Genomic DNA, 25,908 nt, shown 5'->3' with positions numbered 1-25,908 from the left:
GTCGCTTGTCCTTACGTTTTTCACGTTGTCAGAGAGTTTTTTAAAGAACTCATTGCAGGCATTTCTAAATTGGATGTTTTTGACCATTTTCATCATGTGGTTTTCAAAATCAGCTAATTGTTCCAAAGCGGGTGGACATTTTCTCGTTGGGAGACCATAGTTGTTGACAGGGTTTCCATTAAGTTTTCCCAGGTATGCAAGCGTTTTCTATCGCATAAGTTTAATAAAGATTTCGACCTTTGATGTTAATTGTATCTTGTATTCATTCTTGGTTGGTAACGGGATGTTTTTTTTTTGAGTATTCCAGTGTAAGTTTTTCAATTTGAGTTGCGGTTCTAAACAGTGCTCGACAGCAATTGGAGCAATATATGTCTAGCATGTGAAAGTGAATCGCGCTTCTAGAGTGCTCGACAGGGAGAGCTATATATTATGTGTGTTGGATTCAATAAAATACACTCAAAAAACATTATTTACGAAGCCAATTTACGGACAATAACGAGGCAACAAAATATATAGGACTTTGTGATACAACGTTGAAGAAGAGATACGCCAGCCATAAGCAATCGTTTAACACTAAAAATACCAAAATAGTACATCTCTTTCTACAGAGTTTTGGAACAAGAAAGAACAAGGAAAGAATCCTCGTGTAATTGGCGAATCATTAAGAAAGTACAGGAGTATAAACCGGAAAGAAAAACATGTCCGTTGTGCCTAGACGAAAAGTTTGAAATTGCAACATACACAGGGCTGAACTTATTGAATAAACGGGGCGAAATCGTGGCCCATTGCCGTTACAAGATAAAGTTTTTGGTTTCGTCTTTTGACAGTAAAGATTGACGTGATAAGAAGACATGACAATTAACAATGCACTCTGAGGATTGTTTCCCTTGCAGCAGCATGAAACTTTAAGTACAAACAAATATTCTGTTAGGGATAACGGTAAAACAGCGTTGCATATGACATCTACTGGTGGTCATGTCAAATGTGTTAAGTCACTGCCATCAGCATCATATAACACGGCATATGATATCACTCGGAATTGAATTATCAACAATTTACTTGAAGAACATCAACGAAAATAAATATTTGTAAACTTTTGTCTGAGTTAATTAATAACTCAGGTATACAAAAAAACTCTTTTTAATAACTCTTTTTTGAGGATTCGTTAAAGTGAATCCTACTAATTAAGTAATATTTCAGAAATAAACACTTTCATATTGATTTTTCAGGCTTAGGTGATGCATAAGATTTCAAAAAGCTGTAGAAAAAAAACTTTGAAAAATCCATAATGGCGGTCTCGCAGTGACAACCATGACCGTTTTAGAGACTTTAACTTCACAACCAAATGTCAAAATAGTCTGAAAATCGGTAGGAACTTCAATCATATCCTAATCTGTGATCTTATACTATTTTTACTGTCTATGTATAACAGTATCCTATGTTTTTCAAAATCGTAAAGCGGCAAAATAACTTTCTTATAATTTCTTTCTGAATTTCCTCAAAAAAATAATACTGTAGCTGAAATGACTTACAAAATAGTATTAGATCATAGAAAAAAACATCAAAGAACAAACTCTGAACCTTTGAAGTCAAACGGATAAGCCGAAACCGTTAAAAAAAACAATAAATTTTATACTAAACAAAATGAAAATAGCAAGAGCTGTCTTAACATGTTCAAAAACCACCAGCTGCATATAAAGTTTCTTCCGTTTCAATAATTTTGTCGTTTCCTCCCAACATTGATGTTGAGCAATTTCATGGTGTCTAAAGCCGCTTTTTGTCCATAATTGAATTGGCTGATGGCATCACACACCCCAAAACATAGTGTGCTTAGGTCTGTGCTGTTCCAAATTGTGCTCGTAAACGACTGATTGCAGTACTGCTTTTTTCCATGCAGGCACTTCTTCAACATCTCTTCTTTACAGAGGTCCATGTAAATTGGGAGAACTGCTTTTCGAACTTCAACTAGTAATTCACCCTTTGACTTATAGAGATTAGTATTGTTGATCTTGTCCCGTTGATACTGACACCAAGAGTCGTGGGAATTTGGACACAATTCATGGTAATTAGAAACGTGAAACATGGACGCCAAGCACGATTTTCTCATTTCATCAAGTTCACCAACATTTTGACGCAAAATAATTCTGTAATGTATCAATCTTGGCATCTGTTAATCTACCCCTACCTCCAAGACCTTTGGCATTATGTTTGAGTTTCTTCATAGGTTTTTTATCACCATAGATATGTTGAACAGCTGGGAAGGCTTTACTATCCCCATCTCCATATAATTTTGTGTAGTACAAGCCATGGTTTTCATCAGATTTCCCAAAGATTTTCAACGCTCCGGCAGTTTCCATTGCGGGTGACGATTCTGTGTAGTTTAAATTACAGTTGTGTGTTAACTTCAACGATTCATGGCTCTTCGGGTCTGTTTTGGCAATGTTTGCCATTCTGGTACAGCCCTTACAGATTTTTGAGAGAATGGCTGTATCAAGCACCTTTCCTGAATCAATTGAGATTGCAGTGATGACACCAAGTGTCGAAGAAAATACTTTGCGCTGCCATGTGCCGTCCATTGATACACTGACGTCAGCTGATTTTTTACCCTTGCGCAAAGATGTTGCTGCATCAGACATGCATTTTTCAGCAATTCTTTTTAAAACACCTTTGATTGTGTTGCCCATTTTGTCATAGCCTGCCTTTGTCATTGGTGGGGGCATGTTTAAAAAACCACACAATTTTGTCAACAATGAAAATCCAATACCGATGTTACGGAAACCATACACCACTCTAGCATTCACTTCCATAGTAGGCATGCCTCTACGTTTACTATCCTTGTTGATAGTTAAAGCAGGAGAGGTGTTAAATTCATGGTCAAATGTGCATCTATCACAATGAATTTTCAGACAAGACGAGAGTCCCTTCTTTTTCTCAGCAACCTCAGTCAACTGCATCGAACCGACATTAAAAAAGCCTGGACAAGCAAGTAGCGTCAACACTTTTGACACTATGGTCATTTCCAGCATTCTGAATCCTGTGATTGATTGGTGTTCTTTCTGATCTATATCAATATCTACCACTTTATCAGATGAAGCAGAATTTGGAGCTGAGACAGTCCCCAATTCAATGTCAACAACTGGTTCAATATTCGACTCCGAAAAATTTCTACAACCGCGACAACAGTATCTTTTGCAGCTTTTTTCACTTTATTTGTATTTCTCTTCTTTCTACCATACACTTTCTTACTCCTCTGCTTTATACAACGTCCTGCATCACCCTGTCTTCTTCTTCTTTATCTTTCTTCTCCATTGCAATACAGCTAAACTTTCACCTTCCATCAGACACTAAACTAACCAAACTACTGATGTGAGGCTCTTACTTACAAATTATGACAAAAAAAATAAGTTTACAAGCCGTGTAGAAAGTACAGACCAACAATATTGGGGCTATGGAATAGCCGAAAGACCTTACGGCGAAAGATGATTCGCAGGTGTGGACGAACTTTTCGATTTTTTTGCTTAAAATTTATGATTTTTATCCATACAGGGTGTCACATAAAGAAGAATATCTGACAACAGATGTTTTTAAGAAAAACAAATTTTAGATTTGAATACTACGATGAATTTTGAGTCAGATAAAGGTATCATTTTCTATATCTGAGAAATTTCATCTCTTTTGATTTTTTTTCAAAAAACAGCAATTTGATTTGTAGGATTCCACCTTAAACAGGAAGATCTTTACTTTCTGTTAATTTCTTGATTTTTTTCATCTGAAAAAGGTGCAATCTTGGCTATAAAAAAGACAACCATGTCTTGTAAATTGAATATTTTCCTTGATAGGAAACATTATTTATCTATGTTACATCAGGAGTTAAACTAAAACTGAAGTAAAATCTGACATTTATCTAGTCTTCGATTTCCTGTTCTCGAAAAAGAAGTTCAAGTAAACCGAAGAAATTACCCTCAGCAGGGATAAAAATGGATCGAGTTAATGAATGTTCGAGTTATCCGAGGTTAACTGGAGTTTTTAAGTTAGTTTGCAAGAAAGTACAAACAAAAGTTTAAGGGACCCAACAAAATGGTTCCAGGTAATGAAAGTTCGAGTTATGTTCGAATTACCGGAAGAAAACTGTATTCTCACTATAGCTAGTATATTCAAAGATTGGGCTTTTGTTGGAATTCATTCTAGTTCACAAATTGTTGAAATATTATGCGGTAATAAGTTCAAAAATGTCAGAATGCAAGAAAATGCAGCGTTTGAACACAAGTATGCTTAACGTATTGGAACAAAACTACCTTAAATTATTGACAAAAAGCCATGCAATTATTTCACTTTCGTATGTTACAATTCATCTTTATTAACTTCTGTCATACTTATCAGTTGTGCTTTATTGCTTTGTTATTATTTCACCACAATGGAAGCAAGGAAACATATTAGAAATTAAAAATGATCTTCTCCTAACTATTACTAAATTCTCAATTTACCATACTTCAAATACCAAACCGTTTTTTAACTGAGTGAGTTTGTGGTCAAAACCTTATTTTCTTATCCTCATAGTTGTCATAGGAAAATTGTTGTGTATGCATTTCTTTTTGAAAACAATAGTAAAGAACACAAGAAAGTCGTTAAAAAGTAATGGAATCTTGGCAACGTCTCGAGAGGCCTGAATCGAGAGTTTTGATATAGCATATAACTCTTTATCATTGCTAAAACTTTTCACCTGTACTTTTAGACTGTAACGTATAACAGTTTTGCCATTGAACTACAGGCAGCTTATAGGACAAACAGAATGCGTTGGACTAGTCGTACTAGGGTATAAATATGGTGCAATTATAATATTAATTCAGGTATGAAACTGCGTCTTTAAATTACTCAGTTAAAAATATAAAAAACGTTTGAACGCATTATGAAGGTATAAAGAAAAATCGTCATTCTTTCAGCATTTTATTAATTAACTATTCTCCATATTTTCTTAAAATGATACTACTTCTTTCCATGAGGATATTCGTTTTCTGAGAATTCTTGCCATAAAGTTTATAGCATGGCTGTATTTTTTTCATTTTTGCGTATAACATCACACATTTTTTTTGAAACCCTATAAATATGTGTAAACTTCCTTATGTACGACTGATGTTTGGTAATAATGTCATTTGTTTATTAATTATGACTCACAATGGTGCCTAACATTAATCTTTATATCCATTTCATAATCAAAAATAATAATAATACCAATAGTAACAAAACAACAAAGATCACAAGAAACCTCCTACGATGGAGAGCCTGAGGCAATTAAGCACTTTACCAACAAACAATTTTCATTTCACCAATTGCACTGACGTTAGTGTTGTGTATATGGTAATGCTAGCAAACAGATAAATAAATGGCATTTCGTTCATTGCAACATATCTGTATATACAAAAGTAAAATATGAAAGGAAAAAGCAACTAATGACTGTTATAAAAATATATGCCTTCGCTTTTCTCTGTCAAGCGAAGAGTAAGTAGAAAAGTAGAAGAGTAAGTAGAAATCTTGTTAATTTTCTTTAATTCCAGACTTTTAGGGCAAGTTTGAACCGCAATTTGTTTACTATATATTTGACTAGATTATCCTTCCTTCTAATACCACTGATGTTTAAGTATCCAGTTGTGATAAAATGAATTAAAAATATATTAATTTTGTGTTTTGACATAACTCAGAGATGGATAATGACTCAAATATGTACAAACTAGTCTGTCTATCTGTTTTCGCGCAAAAAGGTAGCAGAGTAGTAAAACGTATTTAAACTTGCGAGTTGGTTAATAAAAAACAAAATTTTGTTTTAATCAAGAAACACAGCATTTCAAGATATTTAAAATACGCTTTTAGTTCTATTCGATTGATAACATGTTTCCGGAAAATGAAATGTAGTTATGACTATTTTCAAGGCTTTTATCCAATTTTTTACTTTCTAAATAATTTGAGTTTTAGGATTATTTGATGTTTCTATGTAATAATTCTTGACTTATTATTTAGCTAGGTATATATTCGTAAATATAGATAGAAGGCTATAGCTTTTAGTGTCCTCGTTTTCTTTTCTCCTCGTAATATTTTAACTAACATCGCACACAACTTATTCTGATAATACATAGATTATACAGATTCTGAGTGCGCAGTAAATATAATGGAAGGCCTAAAAGATTCGAATTGGAATTTGTATCGACATTTTCCAAAGTGAAAAAAAATTCAACCGAAGTGAAATCTTTTCGACCACTTGAAGCAACATGGAAATTTAGGATATGAAATTTTAGGTAGCTAGTTTATTAATTTTACTGGCTGTTGTAATTACAACCTGAAACAGCCTCTATGTTAAGTTCTGAAATATCAATAAAGTGACTTGGGATTTTAGGAAAGCATACGCATCAGTGTCATGAAGATTGTGAAATTAACTGCTTTTTATCATTGAGATTGTTGAACGTAGAGAAAATTGGTTATAAAAATTAGTATTGTCTTCATTCTCATTTCTTGTATTTCAAATATTGAAGATGTACGTGTATTTTATTGAGGTGAACAATACCAATACTGCTGGCGGACATAGATTTATATTTATATGGACAAACTTGATTTTTTAGAAAATTAGCAATATTCAATGTCTTTATCAACAGTTGACCTTGCTGCAATATTGGAATGCAAGATATGCTTAGAAACATATAACAATCCAAAACACTTACATTGTGGACATACGTATTGCCAAGATTGTTTAGATAGCATTTTGGTGTTCAAAGAAGACGGAAGTGCTGAGCTGCCCTGTCCATTAAGATGTCCTAAAATGACAAAATTGAGTAAAGACGAGACGTTAATGACTGTATACTCATTTGTTGATATTTTGGATAAGCTGTAAGTTAAGTTCTTCTCCACGTCATTATTCAAACACCGGGGCGTTGCTGTTTATTTAACATTTTGTTCGCGCATTTTAGAATTCTTTAAAAAAATATTATGCTGTTTAATATTTAATGGACCGTACAATTCCGGCTGCTGCTGCATTCTTTGTATCACATAAAGTTAAAACGAATCTTACCATTGTGTTGAAGCTGGCGATGTTCTAACACAAAGCGTGGATAGTTCCTCTTTCTTTCCTATTTTTGTTCCGTAAATTGTTTCTCAAAACTTTGCAAGGTAATTTAACCTCCGAAAAATCTGTTTCGCTAAATTGTCAGCTGCAGTTTTGCGAGAAAAAAAGCGACATATAGTGGGTTGGCAGGTAGGCGTTATTTAGCTACATTTCTTAATTTTTAAATGACTTTTTATTCTAACTAATTTAAATCTTGTGGAGACTGTGAAAAGTATCTCTATATATTGCGCAGCATAGGAAAGATATTTTTCTTGTTTCCAAAAATATATTAAGATTTAATCTAATACTAGATCTAACACTACCAACCCTTTAGATAGTTATTTCTACAAAAATGCTCCGTAAAAATCTAGCCAATCAAGACAACTATATTTCTGCCGTTTTCAGTTGAGCTAAGTCGCATACAGTTTTAGTCATGTCATATATAAATGAGTTTTGCTACAACCTTCCACACAACTACGTGAGACAAGTAGGTTTTCAGCGCAAAAATTTCTCTTACTACCGAAATCCCCCTTTTCTCCCCTTCTTTCCCCTTCTTTCAATGTTGCATACACAGGAGGAGTTGAGCAGAGACTGACCCAGATCCCCTTTCTCCAAAAACGGGGTCCCAACCCTCAAATAGGGGAAAGTGGCTGTTTGTCTAAAATTTTGAACAGAGGTCTCCTAAAGCACACACTAAAGACAAAAATAGTCCAGAAGCACTCAGAAATCGTCCAAACAGACAACATTCTCTGTGTCTGAATTGAAAATTTTGTGATATGATAACATGGCACCAAAACAAACATTTTGGTTGGAAATTCAAAATACAGGAATACTAGCCATGGAGGCATGTAAACAAGGTAGATTAGGTTTCAACGGTAAGATTTTGCGTCAAATAAAGTCGCAGTTGGGTTTTTCTTGTCAAACAAGGACAGTCAGGCTACTCAACCTGCTGGTCGTGTTGCTACGTAGCAAAGTAGCTACGTAAATAACTATATCAAGGTAGCCAGCAAAATACACTGAGTTGAAAAGATACTATATACTATATCTTTCAAATTAAATAAAAGGCACAGGTGGAGGTGCATTATATATGCAACATATATATTACGTTGCATATATAATACACCTTGCAACACACATTCAAAAAATTTCTGCGGCTATTAATACAGATCAATATACATACGCGTTATCTCATTTTAGTTTCAGAAAAGTAAAGACAACAACAACAAACATGAGTGCTGACAAAACAAGTGGTTTTCAATTACAACAAAAATGTAATCGTTGAACCGACGACGTCGAAAACGAGATGAAGGCTGCGCTGGAACGTCTTTCCGTTCTTGCTTCTCCAAGCTTGTACTTATGGAGCAGTTTTAAAGTGACATGCTTATACTATGTTGTGTTTCCAAAACACTCAATACGACACGTAACGACACGTAACATCGCACGTATCATGACATTTACTGTAAAAATCAAGTGATTCAGTACACGTTACACACGTAACATCAAGTATTTTAAGAAAATATAAGAATATACTTTTTCTTAAAATATGTGATGTTACGTGTGTTATGTGTACCGAAATCCTTTGAATTTCACTGTAAATGTCATATTATACTTCCTAGTAAGTGAGATAATACTATTCTGTACGAATATCCCATAAAGAAGCTTGTTCTTGCTAGCTACAATTGTCCATAAAATATGTTAACTCTGAAGATTTTAGTCCAAACACAAGGACCAAAAAGTTTAAATCAGAAAAATCAAAATAGCTGGCTACATATTCTACAGATAGTATTTCCAGTCCCTACTTATGACCAATGTTTATATGCAGGTTGATGTTATCATGTGTAATCAGTTACGCTGCTCAGCGACAAAGGCCACTTGTCAACATTGAATGATACCGAAATGGAGTGAAAAGGCATGCGCTTCCGGCCGATTGTAGCTATATCGTATGCACGTCTGATAGGACCTACAGTAGTACATATTGCCATGTTTTGAACATTCGTTTTGTGTGTCCAATCAGGACAACTTTCAGAAAAACGAAAAAATTTTGAGCAAAATGGCATTTTTACTATACCAGGAAATAATACACCGATGTATTAAAAATTACCCCGATAATAAAAAAATTTTGGTTTTTTGAACTTGACTTGATATGTTGTTTTGTTGAAAATTGTTAGCTTTTATTCATACATCAGTTCTTAAAGCAAAATGTATCACTGTCCCGTGATATATTGCTCCGGAACAGACTGCAGTACTGCTACAACAGAATCCCCGTCGCATATTTCGACAGATTAAACCTTTGTTGCATATTTCAGTACTATCATTCGAATGAATATCAATTTTAACAAAGAAAACAATAAAACCAATTCGCACGATTAAAATGATCGGGTGAGATGGAGACAAACATTTTAGGAAAATCTTTTACACATTCTAAATATTAACAAATGGGAAAGTGTATTACGCAACCATGACACATTATCTGACTTACTTGAAATTTTACTAGGCTGTATGATAACTCATACAAAACGTACCGTTATAAACAAAAATTACTTCTCTTAAACTGCTGATCAGTTGTACCTTATATCAATTTCTCTTCTCTGTGTCAACATTGCACAATTTTTTAATTTGCTTAGGTCAAGTGGTTACCTAGATATTGAAAGCGGGTTGATTTATGCACTGAATATAAGACCCTTAATTGTCCAGACATAAATAGGATAAACAAGCATCATTTCACAGAATAAGCTTGCGCATTATTTAAAAGTAAAAAGTAAAAACTGGTTGTGAATATCACTTCACAGTCAAACAATTTTGTGGCTGTATAATATGCCATACCTGAATAGAACATAAAACTGCCTCTAGTAGGTTAGATTCTTGCGTAAATATGGGCTAGGATAAATAGGTAGCAAGGTGGTGCAATACTTTAATAAACTTTATATGTAGCTCAAAAGCATTAAAAACTGCTTAAAAATTAATGATTCTTATAGGAATTACAAAAAAAGAGGAAACTGAAATAGCTGATGCTAAACGGCTATGCTATACACCGTTAGGTCGAAATCTAAAGGATATTTGTATGGTTTATTGAAATATGTTGTGAAACTCTTACTAATTTACGTTTTAAATGAAAATCACACCTCAATATCTGTTCTGATATGTGTTTACACATCTCAAGCTTCAACTATGTCTGTCTGTTTAAAGCATCTAACATATTGATGTGTAAACCGTGCAGGAATTCTGTAGAAACCTTTCTCCAAGTAGGTAGCAAATCCTGCTTTGCAATAGGAGATTTTGTAAAATGCAAATTTTATTTTAAAACTTGAAACCTGAAAAGCGCTCTAAAATCCCTGAACAGCTTCTCTTCTTAAGAGTTTTATAACAAATATCTTCCTGTTCTCCAACACACGAACCTGTCACTATACGCACAAAAAACTGCCGCATAATTCGTTGTGTGTAATGTAAGCCTGGGTGTTCAAACATATTTTCTGACGCTTTCTGATATTTTCTGAGATTTCCGTTGTGCAGAAACGCACAACGGAAATATTGCGCGTTAAACATAAATGTTTCATATATTCCTATTGAATTTTGACTAAAAACAAAAGATGCTTTTTATGCTTATTTTACGCAGCTTTGCACTAGCGCACAAGAATAGTATGTAGGACTTTGTTAAAGAGCGCAGTCTAGGCAACATGCACGAGAAAATCCTCGACTTTAAAACGAAGTATTAACAAATAGAAGTTATTTCTAGCACCGGAATTATATTACAATCAACTTTACAAAAAGCTCTTTTTTGCCATTTGTCCAACTCTGTTTTTAAAACACTGTGAAAATTTTCTTCCGGCTTCGATTAAACTTTTGTAGCTTCTGTAAGAATCACGGTAGATACAATCCACGCTGTTTTTGTTACATTTCCCTGGGAAAAACGTACCTCTGTAGTGCTTGAAAAAGGTATGGCCATATGTTTTCGATTTTAATTTAATGTGTGTACTGTATTTAAATTGATAACCACCTTTACAGGAGACGGTGACCTTTGCAGGTATTCTAGTCTTGTCAAACTTGTATCTCTTCACGAAGCCGACAATCAACGCACCACCAGGTGTAGCATAAGAAACTTCGACGCCCGAACTAGACGAAGTACTCTGCGAAGTGCTTTTACTTCTCGAACTGCCGTAACTTACTGATCCTCCGACGGACGTTTCAACCGTAGCCGACACAGATCCACCTGAGCCAAGAAATTTTGCACTAGCTTCGACGGTAACACTTGCGCTTACCTGCCAGTTGTGTTCGACAGATCTCGAAATTTCTACACCCACTTCTTCCGTAACTTCCTTGGTGGTCGTTAATACCAACGTATTACTTCCAGCTGAGCAGCTTCCTGCTGTCGTTACGCCGACAATTTCTTCCCCATCGGGAGATGCATCATCCCCGTTGTCTATGATATGTATCTTTGATATTTTGCAACCATCACCTTTGATCCAGAAAGTGTCAGAAATAGGTTTCCCGCATCGAAATTCGGCATTTTTAACGTTGCCTTTATCTCCTCGCCAATATAAAGGACAGTTGTTATAACCTATTGCGTAAAGTCCGTCTGATTGTTTTCTTATCCAAAATGTATCGCTGGGCAATCGGCCTTTGCGAAATTCCGCATTTTTCGTGTCTCCGCGATTTCCATTCCAAAACAAAGGACCAATGTCGCTTCCAATGTAATAATAACCATTCCTCGCCTTCTTAACGTACATAGGATCACCGTTTTTGGAACCGCATCTAAACTCCCCGTTTTTTCGATAGCCTTCATCTCCTCTCCAAAATAGGTAACAATCTTTACCGAAACCAATTTGCAATTTGTTGTTGTCAACAAACCGGTCAGCGCTATTTGCTAGCACAGCATAAATTTGTATACACAGTATCAGGACACAACACTTCATCTAAATTAAAATGAATTATGCAAATTATCACACAAACGTTTTGATTTTTTTTTTACAAGAGAACTTTGAGATACTGGATTGCAGCGTGAAAATCAGAAATTTACACATACCTTATCGTAGAAAGTTAAACTTCTGTGTGCAACTAAACAAACTCTTTGTCGTTATAATTAAAATTCTATACAAACATGCTTTTATAGAACGAAATAAATCTCTGGGGAGAGGATAGTTTTACGCACTGCTGTCTTCCAAAAATCTACCCTTAAATCACTGTGGACTCTGTTAAAATAGAATCGCTAATTAAGAACTGCTCCCGGGTCTAATTGGAGCCTAATGCTCTTTTCTTTAATACTCCCAGAAGTAAGTAATTTTGCGTAAAATTAACTTTTTTCGATATGCTTACGGCCATAAAAAAGGCGTCCACCTAACTTTTTTCTTTGTTTAGTTTTCCATCCCACTAGAGACATTGCACGAGTTTTTTTTTGTTTTTTTTTTTTATAAAAATATGCTTTAAAAGTTATTTTAGGATTTGACTGAACTGGAAATATCTTGGAATAATACCTACAGCGGTTAAATTGGAATTTTTGTTCCAAAAGGTTGTTTTGAAACCCATTTACTTGGAGTATTTTTTAATAACATCACGAACGCTGTGGTTTATCTCCAGGGGATACGGTTGTTCCTCTTTCCTAAAAATATTGTCAATTTATTTCTCTGAAATAATCATTAAAGAAGGACCATTATTGTCGACTAATTCTCCGTTGCCTAACGCTACTAAGTTTTTATTGGACTCTTATAATTTGCAACAAAGTATTCCAAAATATTCCAACTGGTAGTCTTCTGGTAGAGCTTTCGCTTCCAACGCGGGAGGTCTTGGGTTGAAACCTCGACCGAGTCATGCCAGAGACTATAAAAGCATGAATCTGTCCTTTCTGCTTCGCACTGAGCATGAGAATAAGATTCATATCTTAGGTGGTTGTCTGATGGAGTTGTCCGTTTGTAAGATTTTTGTAGCTCAAATGGGACCTTCAAATACGTTAGGACCCTCTTCGCAGGACCTTTCTGGAAATCAGTACCAACAGGAACTGAAGAGGCTATGCTAGGTAAATAATTTCAATAATATAAATAAGAATAGGAATAGTAATAGAAAATTTTTTTGTTTCTTTAACTTGACTTGACTTGTTGTTTTGTTGAACATTTTTAGCTTTTATTGATACATCAGGTTTTAAGCAAAATATAACTCTGTCCCGTGATATAATGCATCCGGAGCAGGCTGCAGTACTGCTACAACAGAATCCCCGGCGCATATTTCGACAGATTAAGCCTTTATCGCTTTTTTTTTCAAATGATGGTTTTAGACCGGTTTAATAAAGTGGAGCCAAAAGGCATTTTCACTACTATCATTCCAATGAATATCAATGTTTACAAAGAAAACAATAAAACCAATTCGCACGATTAAAATGATCGGGTGAGATGGAGACAAACATTTTAGGAAAATCTTTTACACATTCTAAATATTAACACAACAACCAAGACACATTTATTCAGACATTATCTGACTTACTTGAAATTTTACTACGCTGTATGATAACTCATACAAAACGTACCGTTATAAACAAAAATTACTTCTCTTAAACTGCTGATCAGTTGTACCTTATATCAATTTCTCTTCTCTGTGTCAACATTGCACAATTTTTTAATTTGCTTAGGTCAAGTGGTGACCTAGATATTGAAAGCGGGTTGATTCATGCCCTGAATATAAGACCCTTAATTTTCCAGACATAAATAGGATTAACAAACATCATTTCACAGAATAAGCTTGCGCATTATTTAAAAGTAAAAAGTAAAAACTGGTTGTGAATATCACTTCACAGTCAAACAATTTTGTGTCTGAAAATCCTTTAGAATTACTTCACAAACTATATGCCTTTGACACTTAGTCTATCAATACCTAGTCATAGCTGACTGGTAGGCAATAACACAGCATTATATTATGCCATACCTGAATAGAACATAAAACTGCCTCTAGTAGGTTAGATTCTTGCGTAACTACGGGCTAGGATAAATAGGTAGCAAGGTGGTGCAATACTTTAATAAACTTTATATGTAGCTCAAAAGCATTAAAAACTGCTTAAAAATTAATGATTCTTATAGGAATTACAAAAAAAGAGGAAACTGAAGTAGCTGATGCTAAACGGCTATGCTATACACCGTTAGGTCGAAATCTAAAGGATATTTGTATCGATTATTGAAATATGTTGTGAAACTCTTACTAATTTACGTTTTAAATGTAAATCACACCGCAATATCTGTTCTGCTATACCATTGTTTAAACATCAAGCGTCTGTTTAAAGCATCTAACATATTGATGTGCAAATCGTGCATGAATTCTGTAGAAACCTTTCTCCAAGTAGGTAACAAATCCTGCTTTGCAATAGGAGATTTTGTAAAATGCAAATTTTATTTTAAAACTTGAAACCTGAAAAGCGCTCTAAAATCCCTGAACAGCTTCTCTTTTACTCCAAGAGTTTTATCAAATATCTTCCTGTTCTCCAACACACGAACCTGTCACTATACGCACAAAAAACTGCCGCATAATTCGTTGTGTGTAATGTAAGCCTGGGTGTTCAAACATATTTTCTGACGCTTTCTGATATTTTCTGAGATTTCCGTTGTGCAGAAACGCACAACGGAAATATTGCGCGTTAAACATAAATGTTTCATATATTCCTATTGAATTTTGACTAAAAACAAAAGATGCTTTTTATGCTTATTTTACGCAGCTTTGCACTAGCGCACAAGAATAGTATGTAGGACTTTGTTAAAGAGCGCAGTCTAGGCAACATGCACGAGAAAATCCTCGACTTTAAAACGAAGTATTAACAAATAGAAGTTATTTCTAGCACCGGAATTATATTACATTCAACTTTACAAAAAGCTCTTTTTTGCCATTTGTCCAACTCTGTTTTACCTGCCAGTTGTGTTCGACAGATCTCGAAATTTCTACACCCACTTCTTCCGTAACTTCCTTGGTGGTCGTTAATACCAACGTATTACTTCCAGCTGAGCAGCTTCCTGCTGTCGTTACCCCAACAATTTCGTCCCCATCGGGAGATGCATCATCCCCGTTGTCTATGATATGTATCTTTGATATTTTGCAACCATCACCTTTGATCCAGAAAGTGTCAGAAATAGGTTTCCCGCATCGAAATTCGGCATTTTTAACGTTGCCTTTATCTCCTCGCCAATATAAAGGACAGTTGTTATAACCTATTGCGTAAAGTCCGTCTGATTGTTTTCTTATCCAAAATGTATCGCTGGGCAATCGGCCTTTGCGAAATTCCGCATTTTCGTGTCTCCGCGATTTCCATTCCGAAACAAAGGACCAATGTCGCTTCCAATGTAATAATAACCATTCCTCGCCTTCTTAACGTACATAGGATCACCGTTTTTGGAACCGCATCTAAACTCCCCGTTTTTTCGATAGCCTTCATCTCCTCTCCAAAATAGGTAACAATGTTTACCGCAACCAATTTGCAATTTGTTGTTGTCAACAAACCGGTCAGCGCTATTTGCTAGCACAGCATAAATTTGTATACACAGTATCAGGACACAACACTTCATCTAAATTAAAATGAATTATGCAAATTATCACACAAACGTTTTGATTTTTTTTTTACAAGAGAACTTTGAGATACTGGATTGCAGCGTGAAAATCAGAAATTTACACATACCTTATCGTAGAAAGTTAAACTTCTGTGTGCAACTAAACAAACTCTTTGTCGTTATAAATAAAATTCAATACAAACATGCTTTTATAGAACGAAATAAATCTCTGGGGAGAGGATAGTTTTACGCACTGCTGTCTTCCAAAAATCTACCCTTAAATCACTGTGGACTCTGTTAAAATAGAATCGCTAATTAAGAACTGCTCCCGGGTCTAATTGGAGCCTAATGCTCTTTTCTTTAATACTCCCAGAAGTAAGTAATTTTGCGTAAAATTAACTTTTTTCGATATGCTTACGGCCATAAAAAAGGCGTCCACCTAACTTTTTTCTTTGTTTAGTTTTCTATCCCACTAGAGACATTGCACGAGTTTTTTTTTGTTTTTTTTTTTTATAAAAATATGCTTTAAAAGTTATTTTAGGATTTGACTGAACTGGAAATATCTTGGAATAATACCTACAGCGGTTAAATTGGAATTTTTGTTCCAAAAGGTTGTTTTGAAACCCATTTACTTGGAGTATTTTTTAATAACATCACCAACGCTGTGGTTTATCTCCAGGGCATACGGTTGTTCCTCTTTCCTAAAAATATTGTCAGTTTATTTCTCTGAAATAATCATTAAAGAAGGACCATTATTGTCGACAAATTCTCCGTTGCCTAACGCTACTAAGTTTTACGTCCCAACACCCTCAGCTGTCAACACCTGTCAGCCTGTGAAAAATGCTTTTGCGAACTTGCGCAATCGTATGGCAACAAGGTATTTTTTTATTAACAAACCACACCCCCGCAATGAGCTCCATAGAAAATCTAACTGGCTTGCACCTGAACCACAACATAAAAACCTACAAAACTTTTTTGCCCTGTTAAAAAGTGATTTATGCGATTTTACCACTAAATTTCCCCTGTTGAGATGCCAGAGTAATCTTACTCGTAGCGAAAGGAAAAGTCTATTGAAATTATCAAAAAACCGAAATATAGTGATTAAAAAAGCAGATAAGGGTGGTCGTGTAGTCATCATGAGTAAAGATGACTACATTAGAAAAGTTTATGACCACCTCTCCAACAACAAATATTACGCAAAAATGAAAACTGACCCTAGCAAAGACCTTAAAACTAATATCAACAGTTTCATAGAAATTTCTCTATGTCGACACAACATAAACAAAAACACGGCCAAATTTTTAACACCACCTGAAAACACTAGAATGCCCCTATTTTACATACTGCCAAAAATTCATAAGGATGGCATTCCAGGACGACCAATAGTTTCAGCTGTTAACTCTATAACTGAAAATATCTCAGAATTTTTAAAGCTTTGCCTGCAACCTCTCTTACCAAAATTAAAATCCTATGTAAAGGACACCAAACATCTAATACAACGGTTACAAACCATACCGGCACAAAATGAACACGTTTTACTTGTATCAGCAGACGTATCCTCACTTTACACCAATTTCCCTCATCAAGAAGGAGTTGATGCGTGTATTCATTTCATTAGAAAATACAGAATCACACTGCCTTCATTCACACCCAATGAACATGTAATACGAACGTTGTTTTCGTTTATACTGAAAAATAACTATTTCATGTTCCTAAATGAAATATATCTGCAGTTACTTGGCACAGCCATGGGTACGAAGGTGGCACCACCATACGCATCATTATTCCTGGGTCTTTTTGAGCAGGTGTTTATTTTCGATAAGTTTCCAAATTTAATCACTATATTTCTTCGTTTCCTAGACGACATATTCTTTATATGGGAACACAGTGAAGAAGAACTACACAAATTTTTCATATATCTAAATTCAATACACCCTACAATAAAATTCACCTATGAATATTCAACAGAGGAAATTAGTTTTTTGGATACGACTATCTATTTAGATAAACGCTCGAGAAAACTCAAAACCAAATTATTTATAAAACCAACTGACAGCAGAGCACTATTACATTTTACGTCGTATCACCCTCACCATACCAAAAGGGGTATAATTTATTCGCAAGCACTCCGCTATCGCATGATAACAAGTCAAGATAGCATTTTAAAATGTGAGCTCGATGAACTTAAAAGTATTTTGCTGACCAGAGGATACAAAGGTCGGCTTGTTGATGAAATATTCAGGAAAATCGCCAAATTAAAGCAATCAGACGTACTAAGTTTAATAAAAAACGAATACATTTTAGAACCGCTGACAATAGTGGTGATGCTGACAGAGACCAAAACAAAGACAAACAAATTCTACTTTTTATTTTACCTTACCACGAAAAATTTACAACGCTTAAACGAATACTACACAAGTATTGGTTTATAATTGAGAGCGACCCTGCTCTGCGACTCGTTTTTCCAACCAAACCATTCTTGATTTTCACCAAGCATAAAAATATACAGGAATATTTAATCAGAGCAAAGATGAGATCTGCTGACCACTGCCTTTCAATATAACTTTTATAATTTTTACGTTTATTCGATTTGTATAACATTCAGTTTATTAATATCATAATAAAATTGTTACACCCAAAACAGTTTTTTGATATTTAGCAAAATACTGCATGCTAGCGTTTTGCCATTTTATTCGTTAGTCTGATATCCAAATATATATCATAGCCTGTGGAATGGGTTGTAAAATTAATTTACAAACTAATTAATACACACAAAACCAAGTAATTTTATGATAAAAACTTAATAACAAACTCACATACGCGTGAAAATGAACATAATACGTGCATGTGTATATATAATATTTGATAACTGTGTAAGCAGAGATAACTGGGTGCAGAAGTTAACTGTTACAACCTTGGTACTACCTTACTGTGAAACGATACGAAGAAAAAATCTCGTTTCCATAACAACATGACAAAATCTTCCATCTGCACTCACATTCGGTTTGACTAAAAAACTCTCAATTCTATGACAACTACACTCATCCACTTTAAATAAATCAATCAATAAATTACACAATTACGACCCATAAAAGGGTTCCTGAAAATACAACTTTAACACTGAACCATATGGCTAGAATTTAACTTTTCATACAAGGCTGATATAGATTACAAATAAATATTCGTAGCACTGGAAACGAGGTTGGATGTAATGATGAAATAGTGATAATAACGACTTATACTATCTTAACAACGCAGAAATCCTGTGTAATAAGTGATAGGCATATCATCTGGATTCAAGAAAGCATACACGAATGATAGAAACCTGCGCACTATCTTGCCTTGAAACGCTTTGAAGATAAAATTGCGTTTATAAATCTGTGCGCACATTCAGTTTAAACATCGGTTTCTATGACAACTACAAGACTGAACAATAAAAAAAAAAAAAATAAATAAATAAAAACGACCCTCAAACGGTCCTACCGAAGCAATATATAAGACTTAGAATGGCCATATAACGACCTCTTACAACAGAAACAAGAACGTAGCAACACTATTCAAAATAACGTTTTTTTATTAAATCAAATAAATATTTCATCATGCAGACTAACGATCTCTTCAGTTCAAGCGAATTTGACGCTAGCAACGGAAATGGTGAGTAACATTTACCTACTTTACAACATTTGATACTCCTAGCTAATAGAGAATGCTTGCTAAAGCATGGCCCGCTACCACGAGGAATTATTGATTAGTCCATACCCGGACGGGGCTGAAAATTCTGATGACGGTAGTAATCAACTGACGATCTCGCAATTTAGCTAGTATCTACAACTTAACACCAATATCACCAATGTTATTGGATTATTAACAAAAAACCGAACATATGATAGCCACAAAGTCACATGTTCAAAAAACGGAAACATGTAAGGGATTACCACGGGAATAGCGCCCTTGCTAATTTTTTTTTACATTACATCATTTGCAACAAAGTATTCCAAAATATTCCAACTGCTAGTCTTCTGGTAGAGCTTTCGCTTCCAACGCGGGAGGTCTTGGGTTGAAACCTCGACCGAGTCATGCCAGAGACTATAAAAGCATGAATCTGTCCTTTCTGCTTCGCACTGAGCATGAGAATAAGATTGATATCTTAGGTGGTTGTCTGATGGAGTTGTCCGTTTGTAAGATTTTTGTAGCTTAAATGGGACCTTGAAATACGTTAGGACCCTCTTCGCAGGACCTTTCTGGAAAGCAGTATCAACAGGAATTGAAGAGGCTAGCCTAAGAATAAGAATAAGAATAGTAATAGAAAATTTTTTTGTTTCTTTAACTTGACTTGATTTGTTGTTTTGTTGAACATTTTTAGCTTTTATTGATACATCAGGTTTTAAGCAAAAAATAACTCTGTCCCGTGATATAATGCATCCGGAGCAGGCTGCAGTACTGCTACAACAGAATCCCCGGCGCATATTTCGACAGATTAAGCCTTTATTGCTTTTTTTTTCAAATGATGGTTTTAGACCGGTTTAATAAAGTGGAGCCAAAAGGCATTTTTCACTACTATCATTCCAATGAATATCAATGTTAACAAAGAAAACAATAAAACCAATTCGCACGATTAAAATGATCGGGTGAGATGAAGACAAACATTTTAGGAAAATCTTTTACACATTCTAAATATTAACAAAAGGGAAAGTGTATTACACAACCAAGACACATTTATTCTGACATTATCTGACTTACTTGAAATTTTACTAGGCTGTATGATAACTCATACAAAACGTACCGTTATAAACAAAAATTACTTCTCTTAAATTGCTGATCAGTTGTACCTTATATCAATTTCTCTTCTCTGTGTCAACATTGCACAATTTTTTAATTTGCTTAGGTCAAGTGGTGACCTAGATATTGAAAGTGGGTTGATTTATGCACTGAATATAAGACCCTTAATTGTCCAGACATAAATAGGATTAACAAACATCATTTCACAGAATAAGCTTGCGCATTATTTAAAAGTAAAAAGTAAAAACTGGTTGTGAATATCACTTCACAGTCAAACAATTTTGTGGCTGAAAAGCCTTTAGAATTACTTCACAAACTATATGCCTTTGACACTTAGTCTATCAATACCTAGTCATAGCTGACTGGTAGGCAATAACACAGCATTATAATATGCCATACCTGAATAGAACATAAAACTGCCTCTAGTAGGTTAGATTCTTGTGTAAATATGGGCTAGGATAAGTAGGTAGCAAGGCGGTGCAATACTTTAATAAACTTTATATGTGGCTCAAAAGCATTAAAAACTGCTTAAAAATTAATGATTCTTATAGGAATTACAAAAAAAGAAGAAACTGAAATAGCTGATGATAAACGGCTATGCTATACACCGTTAGGTCGAAATCTAAAGGATATTTGTATCGATTATTGAAATATGTTGTGAAACTCTTACTAATTTACGTTTTAAATGTAAATCACACCGCAATATCTGTTCTGCTTTACCATTGTTTAAACATCTCAAGCTTCAACTTTGTCTGTCTGTTTAAGGCATCTAACATATTGATGTGCAAATCGTGCATGAATTCTGTAGAAACCTTTCTCCAAGTAGGTAACAAATCCTGCTTTGCAATAGGAGATTTTGTAAAATGCAAATTTTAAAACTTGAAACCTGAAAAGAGCTCTAAAATCCCTGAACAGCTTCTCTTTTACTCCAAGAGTTTTATAACAAATATCTTCCTGTTCTCCAACACACGAACCTGTCGCTATACGCACAAAAAACTGCCGCATAATTCGTTGTGTGTAATGTAAGCCTGGGTGTTCAAACATATTTTCTGACGCTTTCTGATATGTTCTGAGATTTCCGTTGTGCAGAGAGGCACAACGGATATATTACGCGTTAAACATAAATGTTTCATATGTTCTTATTGAATTTTGACTAAAAACAAAATATGCTTTTTATGCTTATTTTCCGCAGCTATGCACTAGCGCACAAGAATAGTATGTAGGACTTTGTTAAAGAGCGCAGTCTAGGCAACATGCACGAGAAAATCCTCGACTTTAAAACGAAGTATTAACAAATAGAAGTTATTTCTAGCACCGGAATTATATTACATTCAACTTTACAAAAAGCTCTTTTTTGCCATTTGTCCAACTCTGTTTTTAAAACACTGTGAAAATTTTCTTCCGGCTTCGATTAAACTTTTGTAGCTTCTGTAAGAATCACGATAGATACAATCCACGCTGTTTTTGTTACATTTCCCTGGGAAAAACGTACCTCTGTAGTGCTTGAAAAAGGTATGGCCATATGTTTTTGATTTTAATTTAATGTGTGTACTGTATTTAAATTGATAACCACCTTTACAGGAGACGGTGACCTTTGCAGGTATTCTAGTCTTGTCAAACTTGTATCTCTTCACGAAGCCGACAATCAACGCACCACCAGGTGTAGCATAAGAAACTTCGACGCCCGAACTAGACGAAGTACTCTGCGAAGTGCTTTTACTTCTCGAACTGCCATAACTTACTGATCCTCCGACGGACGTTCCAACCGTAGCCGACACAGATCCACCTGAGCCAAGAAATTTTGCACTAGCTTCGACGGTAACACTTGCGCTTACCTCCCAGTTGTGTTCGACAGATCTCGAAATTTCTACACCCACTTCTTCCGTAACTTCCTTGGTGGTCGTTAATACCAACGTATTACTTCCAGCTGAGCAGCTTCCTGCTGTCGTTACGCCGACAATTTCTTCCCCATCGGGAGATGCATCATCCCCGTTGTCTATGATATGTATCTTTGATATTTTGCAACCATCACCTTTGATCCAGAAAGTGTCAGAAATAGGTTTCCCGCATCGAAATTCGGCATTTTTAACGTTGCCTTTATCTCCTCGCCAATATAAAGGACAGTTGTTATAACCTATTGCGTAAAGTCCGTCTGATTGTTTTCTTATCCAAAATGTATCGCTGGGCAATCGGCCTTTGCGAAATTCCGCATTTTTCGTGTCTCCGCGATTTCCATTCCAAAACAAAGGACCAATGTCGCTTCCAATGTAATAATAACCATTCCTCGCCTTCTTAACGTACATAGGATCACCGTTTTTGGAACCGCATCTAAACTCCCCGTTTTTTCGATAGCCTTCATCTCCTCTCCAAAATAGGTAACAATCTTTACCGAAACCAATTTGCAATTTGTTGTTGTCAACAAACCGGTCAGCGCTATTTGCTAGCACAGCATAAATTTGTATACACAGTATCAGGACACAACACTTCATCTAAATTAAAATGAATTATGCAAATTATCACACAAACGTTTTGATTTTTTTTTTACAAGAGAACTTTGAGATACTGGATTGCAGCGTGAAAATCAGAAATTTACACATACCTTATCGTAGAAAGTTAAACTTCTGTGTGCAACTAAACAAACTCTTTGTCGTTATAATTAAAATTCTATACAAACATGCTTTTATAGAACGAAATAAATCTCTAGGGAGAGGATAGTTTTACGCACTGCTGTCTTCCAAAAATCTACCCTTAAATCACTGTGGACTCTGTTAAAATAGAATCGCTAATTAAGAACTGCTCCCGGGTCTAATTGGAGCCTAATGCTCTTTTCTTTAATACTCCCAGAAGTAAGTAATTTTGCGTAAAATTAACTTTTTTCGATATGCTTACGGCCATAAAAAAGGCGTCCACCTAACTTTTTTCTTTGTTTAGTTTTCTATCCCACTAGAGACATTGCACGAGTTTTTTTTTGTTTTTTTTTTTTATAAAAATATGCTTTAAAAGTTATTTTAGGATTTGACTGAACTGGAAATATCTTGGAATAATACCTACAGCGGTTAAATTGGAATTTTTGTTCCAAAAGGTTGTTTTGAAACCCATTTACTTGGAGTATTTTTTAATAACATCACGAACGCTGTGGTTTATCTCCAGGGGATACGGTTGTTCCTCTTTCCTAAAAATATTGTCAATTTATTTCTCTGAAATAATCATTAAAGAAGGACCATTATTGTCGACTAATTCTCCGTTGCCTAACGCTACTAAGTTTTTATTGGACTCTTATAATTTGCAACAAAGTATTCCAAAATATTCCAACTGGTAGTCTTCTGGTAGAGCTTTCGCTTCCAACGCGGGAGGTCTTGGGTTGAAACCTCGACCGAGTCATGCCAGAGACTATAAAAGCATGAATCTGTCCTTTCTGCTTCGCACTGAGCATGAGAATAAGATTCATATCTTAGGTGGTTGTCTGATGGAGTTGTCCGTTTGTAAGATTTTTGTAGCTCAAATGGGACCTTCAAATACGTTAGGACCCTCTTCGCAGGACCTTTCTGGAAATCAGTACCAACAGGAACTGAAGAGGCTATGCTAGGTAAATAATTTCAATAATATAAATAAGAATAGGAATAGTAATAGAAAATTTTTTTGTTTCTTTAACTTGACTTGACTTGTTGTTTTGTTGAACATTTTTAGCTTTTATTGATACATCAGGTTTTAAGCAAAATATAACTCTGTCCCGTGATATAATGCATCCGGAGCAGGCTGCAGTACTGCTACAACAGAATCCCCGGCGCATATTTCGACAGATTAAGCCTTTATCGCTTTTTTTTTCAAATGATGGTTTTAGACCGGTTTAATAAAGTGGAGCCAAAAGGCATTTTCACTACTATCATTCCAATGAATATCAATGTTTACAAAGAAAACAATAAAACTAATTCGCACGATTAAAATGATCGGGTGAGATGGAGACAAACATTTTAGGAAAATCTTTTACACATTCTAAATATTAACACAACAACCAAGACACATTTATTCAGACATTATCTGACTTACTTGAAATTTTACTACGCTGTATGATAACTCATACAAAACGTACCGTTATAAACAAAAATTACTTCTCTTAAACTGCTGATCAGTTGTACCTTATATCAATTTCTCTTCTCTGTGTCAACATTGCACAATTTTTTAATTTGCTTAGGTCAAGTGGTGACCTAGATATTGAAAGCGGGTTGATTCATGCCCTGAATATAAGACCCTTAATTTTCCAGACATAAATAGGATTAACAAACATCATTTCACAGAATAAGCTTGCGCATTATTTAAAAGTAAAAAGTAAAAACTGGTTGTGAATATCACTTCACAGTCAAACAATTTTGTGTCTGAAAATCCTTTAGAATTACTTCACAAACTATATGCCTTTGACACTTAGTCTATCAATACCTAGTCATAGCTGACTGGTAGGCAATAACACAGCATTATATTATGCCATACCTGAATAGAACATAAAACTGCCTCTAGTAGGTTAGATTCTTGCGTAACTACGGGCTAGGATAAATAGGTAGCAAGGTGGTGCAATACTTTAATAAACTTTATATGTAGCTCAAAAGCATTAAAAACTGCTTAAAAATTAATGATTCTTATAGGAATTACAAAAAAAGAGGAAACTGAAATAGCTGATGCTAAACGGCTATGCTATACACCGTTAGGCCGAAATCTAAAGGATATTTGTATGGTTTATTGAAATATGTTGTGAAACTCTTACTAATTTACGTTTTAAATGTAAATCACACCGCAATATCTGTTCTGCTATACCATTGTTTAAACATCAAGCGTCTGTTTAAAGCATCTAACATATTGATGTGCAAATCGTGCATGAATTCTGTAGAAACCTTTCTCCAAGTAGGTAACAAATCCTGCTTTGCAATAGGAGATTTTGTAAAATGCAAATTTTATTTTAAAACTTGAAACCTGAAAAGCGCTCTAAAATCCCTGAACAGCTTCTCTTTTACTCCAAGAGTTTTATCAAATATCTTCCTGTTCTCCAACACACGAACCTGTCACTATACGCACAAAAAACTGCCGCATAATTCGTTGTGTGGATATTTTCTGAGATTTCCGTTGTGCAGAGACGCACAACGGAAATATTGCGCGTTAAACATAAATGTTTCATATATTCCTATTGAATTTTGACTAAAAACAAAATATGCTTTTTATGCTTATTTTCCGCAGCTATGCACTAGCGCACAAGAATAGTATGTAGGACTTTGTTAAAGAGCGCAGTCTAGGCAACATGCACGAGAAAATCCTCGACTTTAAAACGAAGTATTAACAAATAGAAGTTATTTCTAGCACCGGAATTATATTACATTCAACTTTACAAAAAGCTCTTTTTTGCCATTTGTCCAACTCTGTTTTTAAAACACTGTGAAAATTTTCTTCCGGCTTCGATTAAACTTTTGTAGCTTCTGTAAGAATCACGGTAGATACAATCCACGCTGTTTTTGTTACATTTCCCTGGGAAAAACGTACCTCTGTAGT

General features: G+C 34.9%; 2 protein-coding genes across 3 annotated transcripts; both read left to right on the top strand.

The window, feature by feature from the left end:
• The first annotated feature begins 6,580 nt into the window (after positions 1-6,580).
• LOC130653069 (E3 ubiquitin-protein ligase RNF186-like) lies at positions 6,581-9,210 on the top strand. 2 transcript variants are annotated; one of them, XR_008984368.1, is made up of 3 exons: positions 6,581-6,873; positions 8,285-8,702; positions 8,910-9,210. XR_008984368.1 is itself a non-coding variant. In XM_057456112.1 (2 exons), exons 1-2 carry the CDS (start codon positions 6,626-6,628, stop codon positions 8,367-8,369), a joined length of 333 nt encoding a protein of 110 aa, XP_057312095.1. In that variant the 5' UTR covers positions 6,581-6,625; the 3' UTR covers positions 8,370-9,210. The 2 variants fall into 2 exon arrangements, 1 of the variants encoding a protein (XP_057312095.1); XM_057456112.1 differs by having other exon boundaries at positions 8,285-9,210.
• Positions 9,211-16,733: 7,523 nt separating this feature from the next.
• LOC130645336 (uncharacterized) lies at positions 16,734-18,029 on the top strand. Its single transcript, XM_057451340.1, has one exon. The coding sequence runs from the start codon at positions 16,734-16,736 to the stop codon at positions 18,027-18,029; it is 1,296 nt and encodes a 431-aa protein (XP_057307323.1).
• Positions 18,030-25,908: the final 7,879 nt, after the last annotated feature.

Source organism: Hydractinia symbiolongicarpus, chromosome 1 (assembly GCF_029227915.1).
Source record: "Hydractinia symbiolongicarpus strain clone_291-10 chromosome 1, HSymV2.1, whole genome shotgun sequence".
In the NCBI taxonomy this organism is placed as follows: Eukaryota; Metazoa; Cnidaria; class Hydrozoa; order Anthoathecata; family Hydractiniidae; genus Hydractinia; species Hydractinia symbiolongicarpus.
Note: the sequence above shows the minus strand (reverse complement) of the source record. Positions and strands in the feature narration are given on the sequence as shown.